Consider the following 8551-nt stretch of genomic DNA (forward strand, 5'->3'; position numbering starts at 1 on the left):
ACTAGGGCAAGTTTGGCAGACATTCTCACCTACAGGTCCCATGAAAAGAAGATCACCATCAAGAGCAATGGTGAGGAGACAAAGCCCACAATTCAAGGAGAGCTGGAAGGTGCCTTCATTATGCATTTTGATGGAGTCTATAGGAGAGAGACAAAGTGATCAAACAGTAGGTGGAGTCATCATCTACAACCCACAAGGTGAGGAGGTCACTAGACAAGGTAAAACTCTGCTTGGGATCTATTCCAATAATGAAGCACAATATGCCACTCTGCAGTTTGGGTTGGAATGGTGCTTGGAACATGGTATTAAGAGGTTGATTGTCAAAGGAGATGCCATGTTAGTGGTGAAGCAGCTAGAAGGAGTTTGGTCTTGTAAAAATGCTAATCTATTTACATTGGTCAAGCAAATTAAAGGTTCAATGCAAAAATTTGAAGCTATACAAGTGCATCATGTATCTAGGATGAAAAATAAGGAAGCAGATGCTTTAGCCAATGACCAATTTGTGATTGTAGTGGAAGCAATCAAATTTCAACAACCAAAATTCCAAGGACAAGAGGAGCTCCAGGACAACCTATTTCCTCTAGACAGATGAGCGTCCCAAGCAGTTATCCAAGGTTCAAAAACTTAGGCTAGCAAAGAAAGCCATATCTTATCAATTCATAGGGGAGGACCTTTACCATAAAGGAAAAGATTTAGTCTTGAGAAGGGTGCCATCCTCTAAAGAGATAGTTCATATTTTAAAATCTTGCCATGATGAGGTATGTGGGGGTCACTTTGCCCAAGAGATCACCAGTAGAAAAATACTTCAAGCAGGATTTGTGTGGTCTAGTTTGCATAGGGATGTCCAGCATTGGTGCAGGGCTTGTAATGCATGTCATGGCAGGGAACAAGAGGCTAACTTATGAGCCTAGGACCCTAATATTCTCTTTTGGCCCATTTGAAAAATGGGGAGTTGATGCCATTGGGCCTCTTCCAAGGACTCAATCAGTAGACTTTATGACGAGATGGGCAGAGGCAACAAGCACAAGAAGAATCACGGCCAAAGATGTGGGTAAGTTCATATTTGATCACATATATAGTAGATTTAGTACCCCACTTGAAATACTGTCAGATTGAGGCACTGGATTCCGAGGAGAACTCTTACAGGATTTACTTAGAAGATTAAACATCAACCATAGGCACTCTAGCCCATACTATCCACAATGTAATGGCTTGGTGGAAAGGTCAATGGAATGATATGTAAGATCATCACCAAGTGGCTAACCGGCCAAAAGATTGGGACAAGCACTTAGCTACAGCTTTATGGGCCTACATGACATCTTTTAAAGCCTCCACCCAATTCACCCCCTTTCACCTGGTCTATGGAAAAGAAGCCCTTCTACCCATCGAGGTAGAACTAGCCAGCTTAAGATTAGGATAGAGCCTAGTGATAGATTGAACTAGAGGCTTCTAGACCTCCAAAGGCCAGAGTTGGATAGATTGAACCAGAGGCTTCTAGACCTCCAAAGGCCAGAGTTGGATAGAGAGCAAGCCATGGATTACTACATAGCACAAGCCAACAGGAAGAGGGAAAAACTTAACCAGAAACTCCAGGGGTTGAAGGAGGGCATGCTGGTCCTTAGGTATGATAGTAGATTGGAAAATAGACATGATGCAAAGTTTCAATAGATTGGAAAATAGACATGATGCAAAGTTTCAATAGAGATGGAAAGGCCCCTTTATCATCAAGAATAGATTTTATAATGGCAGCTACCGGCTACAAGATCTCTCAGGAAAGATGCACAAAACTAGGGTCAATGACTGGCTGCTAAAACCCTATTTTTAGAGGATAGAGCAAATGGTAGAGGAGGATGAGCAATCTACTCACTTCATCAATCTTCACGCGAAAAGCAGGAAGTCCATAACAAAGATCAAGGAGATTTTGCCTCCTCTCTGACCGCACTTTTCAGCCAACCATTGGGCTAGAGGTATAAATGCCTCTAGCTATAGGGGAGGGCTAAGTATGAGACAGGGTAAATTGAAATCCCCCATGCATTAATTTTTTATCATAGGGCTTGGGAAAAATGCACAAAATCTTGCCCCCCATCTCCCTTCTACCTTTTCAAAATCCCTTAGGTACTATATCTATAACTACACTATAAGTATGCATATTTCTACCACCTACTATTTGCCATATTTTTTCTCTCATCTTTATATATATATACTTGCACAAGTAAATAAATCCTAAGTCTAGTTCCTCATATATATTTACACCTAAGATATCTTTTTCCTAAAAGTCTCCTTTTGCACCCAACCTACTATGCCCTATCCTAGCTATGCTATGATACTACTATATATATTATTTACACCACCTTATTGTATTTATTAGAGTTCCCACCTAATAGATATAAAAGCCATGCTACACCATATATATATACATATATATGCTATATAATATCATTTTTTCTCCCTTGTTTATCAATCTCCACTCTCCCACCCTCTTTTTCCCCAACACCACCTTGTGGGGCCCACATGGGCCCACCCACGCCCATGTGTTTACATGGGTCCCACTTATCCCACACGCATGTTGGAAGCTCCCTCCTCACACCCTCATGCATAGCCTCTCCACCCGGGCCCACGTGGGCCACCCGAGCCATCCCGCACACACATGCTCGCCCAAACCCTCATCAAGCTTCTCTCCCACATGAACAACCCCACACATGCCACCCTCCACGTAATTGTTAATTCCTTTCCTTCTTTGCGATTTTTGTTATTTGTGTTGGGCTGTTTCCCAGCCAGCAGACTGTGTTAATTCTGTCTTTCTTAATTAATTCTTGCGCTTGTTGGTTTTTTTTTAAAAAAAACTGGGCATTTTTCCCGATAGAGATCGGGTTAGCTTTAAAGGTCATCCTTATCTTTTTTTTTTTCCCCCCACTGGTTAGAAAAGAGGGGTCTATTTTTGACAGTGAACTATTATTAAATCAGAAAAGCACTGCGCATTGTGTACTCATTGAAGGGGAGCCATAGACGTCAATTTCGAGAGCTGTTATTTTCGTGACGCATTGAAGTACGGTTAAAACGTTGACACGAGTATTTGTCACGTGTGGGACAATCTACAGGAGCCCACTTACAACTTACCACTACAGCTCCCATCGTGGGGGGTTTCTCTCTTGTTATCTCCCATCGTGTGACAGAGGTGAGTCAAAACGCTAGTGTATGTATATGTCACAGTGCACCAGCGTTTCTCTTTGCTTTTATGGGCTGATTTTGTGGTGTGGAAAGATCTGAAACCAGTGTGGGGAGCTGCGTGATGATGAATGCCCATGAACCTGAGGCGGCGGCCTCGTGTGAAGTAGGCGTGACGGTGAGCTCTTCAGAGCATGGCTCAACTTCAATTCACATCTGCACTCCAAAGAAGATTGGAATCGTGTCCAGATGTTTGCGGCTTCTACAAGATCACGGCTTGGACGTTGTAGCTCTTAACCTATCCTCACACAACGGCACGGACATGCAATCCACCATTGATGCACGGGTGAGCTTATATCAAACTTTACAATTTTCCCTTCTCAGTTTCCGTGCTTGTTCTTTCTTTCTTTCTTCTTCTTCTTTTTCATCAAGGAGATTCGTTTTTCTTTATGGGCGGGGAGAGGGTACTCCACTCTTAGTAAAGCCCCATTTTATAATCATGTTCTACAAGACCTCGCTTATAAATTGCTGCCTAAAACTATACTTATGGTGCCTTGTTTCAATTATTTATTTTTGCTCCTCCTCTTTCAATACCTCTATGTTCTTTTACAACCTCAAGGACCGCCCATAATTAGCAAAGTGGCTTTTTTTTTAAAAGGGTGAGATTGGAGAAGGTGGATTGGAAGCATTAAAGAGGAAGCTGCATGCCTTAATCTTTGAAGAGCTCGGTGGCACCACTTAGTAAATCTTTTCAAATAAGGTGACTAACTATGTCTTTAGTTCTAGGATGAAATCTAATAACTACGTGTGAGACAATCAAAGTGATGCTAGGGATATACTCTAAAGAAGTATTAAGTCAACATGTAAGACAACCAAAGTGATACTAGGAGTATATGCTAAATAAGTATTCAGTCAATGTTATTGATTGATAAATAAATAAATAATTTAAAGGTATACTATGGTAAGTAACTATATATATAGATAGTGTACTGTAGTACTTGATGATAGATTAGCATTCAACCCATGAAGAAGGGCATCGAATGATTAATCAAGTGTTTCTAGTGAGAAAGTCTGTAATATTATTTCATTAACGGGGTTTAAAATTGTGTGAGCTTTATATTATTTATTAATATGTATAGTTATTAATGTAAAAATGTTCCATATAACACAATTTTTGGCATAGTGATCCATGTCATCATGTGCATTCACACAACAATAAAGAAAGCATGCTTTATGGGAGAGATTAACATGGTCTGAATCTTTTAACTTAAGACTATGTCTAATAAAACTGCATCAACATGGAGAAGATTGGCACGCATGCAATGAGAGCAGACTTCTAAATGTTTCGTGATCTATATTTGAGAATGTCTAGTGCGGTAGATTTGATGAGCTTTCTCTCTAAAATCTTGTTGACCGTCCCTTTTCATCCTTAATAAATATAAACCATTATATATTACTATAAGACACACAAGTGTTTCCCCATCCATAGTGATTTCTATTATTTGTAGTGCAAATTGAAATGACTTCGTGCGCTTTTGCTTCACAATACTTTGCCAAATTAGTTGTGCCGATTTTTAATGATTGTAATGACTTTTACAATGTTACAAAAAAACTTGCAAACTACAAAAAATTCACCTCTAACATTTTTAATGATTGTAATGACTTCTATAATGTTCACAAAAAAACCTGCAAACTATAAACAATTGGCCTCAACATTTGTACCTTCACATGCACACTCCATTCTATCAATTCTAGAAAAAACACAAATTTGAAGGCTTATTTTATATGCAATTTTTTGGATTTTCTAGACTCGTAAACTTTTTTTTTGAATGCTTTAAGTTATATTAAGTTTTTTTTTAAAAAAAGCGGAGCTGATAGTCTTTACAAACTAATTACAAAAAGCTTTTTATTGAGAAGCTTAACTCCAAACCATTCCTGAGAACTCATAAAGAAGCTTGGATCTCAATTATATGCGAAGTGCTCTAAAGGACACAATGGAACTGTTATTGGCAGAAATAGAAAACCTGAATGACATTCTTGTGGATAAGATGGAGGATGCTAATGAGGACACCATAGATATAATAAGAGACACAGAGGCACAACTGGTTTACAAGAAGAGGGAGTTAATGGTAGCTCTGCAAATAGACTAGATGAAGACTTAATGCACTTCATCATAGAGCCATAAACTTCTTGTGCGTGGTCTCTAGCTGAACTCACTTATGACCTAAGCAAAAATTCAAGTGTCATGATGGCCTCTTTAATGCCCATTCAATCAAACCTCTCATTGTGTAAATTAGTGTCAGAAATAAACTTTTTATCTAACGAGTGAAAAAAAGGACAACCTTCAAGCCCTTGGTTTTTAATTAAAAATGCATAGATTAATCAGTTTTTAAACTAAAACCTCATAAATTTGAGTCTTTAAATTGAAGGTTAAGCAAAATTGCATTTGGTTTTTCTCAATTTGAGTCGTGAAAATTACACTAAAGGACGGTGTTCTTTTCTTACATTGGGGTAACTTAAATGTTTGAGGGTTTCTTAAGTTGCAATGCAACTTAAGAATAACCACTTCTTGCTTACTCAAGGGTTGTTCGCCCCAAGCTCAAAAAATAGCCTGGAGGTGCCAATTATTCTCATATTTGGTGGCTATGATGCAAGTTGGTGGTGCATGCATGCACCACAGTACTTTGTTTTACACATAGGAGACATAAGAAGTCGCTACACAGAATCCATATTGGAGAAATTATGTGCTGCATCGAGGAATGATATGAAACCCTCTCAGCCATTCTTTCACCATTTTTGCAAAGTTATCAAAATATATAAACTTAAAAAAGTTCTCACACACGTACTTCACAATAAGGTTCTCATAGTTTACAATGCACACCCACGAGATGGGAAACATTCCATCTTAGATTTAGATTTGCAACCCGATCATCATCTATGATTTGAGTGAATTGATGTTGTGGGTAGTATCAAGTTTTAGGATAGATGGGTGCTATGTTGCTTGTGTTCAAGTAAATTAAGGAGATTGGCCCATGGACTTAGTGGAGCTTGAGAAATACGTAGAATAGAAAGAAATTACCCAAAGGGGAAAGAAAATCTACTTTGCTATGCACAAATTCGTGCTATTAAAAAAAGTCAATTAATTAATACTAATCTACTTTGCTACGCACAAATTCATGCTATTTAAAAAAGTCAATTAATTAATATCTTATAAAGATGTTGAGTAAAAAACGATACTTTGAAGACTTACTGTGAGTAATGCTAAAACGCAGTCAGTTTCTCTCTCTCTCTCTCTCTCTCTCTCTCTCTCTCTCTCTCTCTCTCTCTCTATGTGGGTGCTCAGAAGAATAAAGAAGCGACTGGGCACCTAAGTAGACCACACTCTAGAGGAGGCGATTGGGTTCCCACAAGAATTTGCAACACAGAAGCCCTTTCTCTTGTCTGTAGAACTAGAACTGTAGAGGAGGGAGGCACAAAATAGTTTCGTTTTGAACAAAACCACTCCATCAAATCCCATATAAATATGTAATTAACAATCCTCTATTAAAAAAGAAATCTATTGAAGAAAAAGAAACAACTAGCATGTTATTCTTTGCCTTGTATCTACTAGTACTCAAGCCACCCGTTGCTATTGTATGTAAAAGACATTAAGAAGCGAAACACATGAATGAAAGTCAGAATACAAAGAGTCAGAGTGTTCAAAGGATGGCTCACGCGGTAAAAACCTGCCCAGGTTTTGACCAGCCTGGGTATGGTGAAAAATGGTGTGCTTCCGGTACGATGGGCGAGGGCCGACGAAGCGGTTCCTGAGTGAAGTGCCAGGACACCTAAGAAAGATCTTGGAGGGTTCTGACCAGGCCATGCACGGGCTCGCGGTGCTTAGAACACCCATGCGTATGTCGTGGTGGGGAAGATATATATATGTATGATGACGAGAAAATTATTGTAATCTTACTGGATCTCGTTGCTGACCTGCTGGTCTCAACGGAGAGTCCAGAGATATTGTTTTGTGAGAAACAACGATTGAATGGAAATTTTAAGTTATGATATCTGTAACCAATAATTGTTTGTCAATGGATTGTTTTATAAGTTAAAGTTTAAAGAGGAGTGTGTGCGTATGTGTATTCTAAAGCAAAAGTTAAGAAAGGCATTCAATTATGGGTGGGTGAGTACTTGTCTGGTTCTACCAATTCTAGTGCGGTGGCTAACCCATGGGCCGGATAGAGTTTTAATAATAAAATTGATTAATAGGAATACACTTAGAACTCGAGTAGTTAAATAAAAGCCTGAAGACTTCTCTAATGAATAGATCAACGGCTGTGCCTGATTCAATTAGAAAAAAAGCGTTGATTTATTTGAGTTAAGTCTATAATAGTTTCCCTTATATCTGGTTTAATCAGATGAAGGTTAGTTCAATATCTTGACCTCGTTAGAAAAATTCGTTAAGAAAATAAAAATGGTAGAATCGTCCTCGTTTTTCAGGCATGGAAAATTCTCCCGGTTTGGGTTTTCGGAATGACCACCAGCTTAGTCTCGTGCCTGGACATTCGAGGGAGGCCTCGAGTGAGAAACCCTGCCCCCCGCACAAGAGGAAGCTACTTCCGCTGCTACCATCCAGGAATCCGCCGGTGCACAGAGGGGGTAGCAAAGGGGATGCCCAGTTGTATTTGAAAGCAAGAATCTTGATTGTTCCCATTGTAAATACTCCACCTATGAGCGAGAGTTACTTGCAGTACTTCATGCTCTTAAAAAGTGGCGACATTATTTATATGGTGATAGTTTTGAGGTCCATATGGAGCATAAAAGATTTAAATGGAATTCAAGTCAAAATGAGTCGAAAGGTAGGAAAGCTAGGTAGGCAAAGATCCTACAAGAGTTTGACCTTCAACTTCATTAAGGTGAATTTAATGTAGTGGCAGATGCACGGAGCCACATGCCAATGGTGAATGAGCTGAGTTTCACCACATTTAAGACAAGTTCTTGGATTCACTACATGGTTTGTGTGAGCATGATCCATCTTATTCAGAGGTTTGGCTTACTATATGACGTGCATGCATTTGCTAGCCATTGCCTTCCTTGTTAGAGATTCCTTGTTAGAGAGGAGTGCTAATCCAAAGTGCTTAGCCAAGGATTCTACAAGAAGAAGCGGGAGTTCTAGTCTAAAGACACTAGACAAGTCTCTTGGGTTTTGTACCAAGACGAAGAGCTCGGGGGACCTTTCACAACCATTTGACATTGTTTCAAATTGGGGGTGATTGAGTTTGTTGAGGGGAAAGGTTTAGGAACTTCTCTATCGATGATGGATACTTGCTTTACAAAGGTAGAGTTTGTGTACCATCTATTGGTGACTTTCAGCACCAAATTCTTATTAAAAGTCACAATATTC

At 39.3% G+C, this 8551-nt stretch overlaps 1 protein-coding gene across 3 annotated transcripts; it reads left to right on the forward strand.

The window, feature by feature from the left end:
* The first annotated feature begins 3112 nt into the window (after positions 1-3112).
* LOC147629829 (uncharacterized) lies at positions 3113-5101 on the forward strand. Of its 3 annotated transcripts, none has more exons than XM_086810863.1 (3): positions 3113-3175; positions 3274-3511; positions 3824-3977. In XM_086810863.1, the coding sequence occupies exons 2-3, from the start codon at positions 3290-3292 to the stop codon at positions 3905-3907; spliced, it is 306 nt and encodes a 101-aa protein (XP_086666989.1). In that variant the 5' UTR covers positions 3113-3175; positions 3274-3289; the 3' UTR covers positions 3908-3977. The 3 variants fall into 3 exon arrangements, with proteins under 3 accessions (XP_086666989.1, XP_086666987.1, XP_086666988.1); XM_086810861.1 differs by having other exon boundaries at positions 3123-3175; positions 3262-3511; XM_086810862.1 differs by lacking the exon at positions 3113-3175 and adding an exon at positions 5083-5101 and having other exon boundaries at positions 3182-3511; positions 3824-3925.
* The last annotated feature ends 3450 nt before the right edge of the window (positions 5102-8551 follow it).

This window comes from Cibotium barometz, chromosome 17 (assembly GCF_041138505.1).
Source record: "Cibotium barometz isolate CiBa-2024 chromosome 17, ASM4113850v1, whole genome shotgun sequence".
NCBI lineage: Eukaryota > Viridiplantae > Streptophyta > Polypodiopsida > Cyatheales > Cibotiaceae > Cibotium > Cibotium barometz.

What these genes read in the sequence shown, in the direction of transcription:
- LOC147629829 (XM_086810863.1), top strand. Translation starts at nt 3,290, where the DNA reads ATGATGAATGCCCATGAACCTGAGGCGGCGGCCTCGTGTGAAGTAGGC. An exon ending in AATCCACCATTGATGCACGG is followed by an intron (nt 3,512 to 3,823) that starts GTGAGCTTATAT and finishes TTTTTTTAAAAG; the next exon opens with GGTGAGATTGGAGAAGGTGG.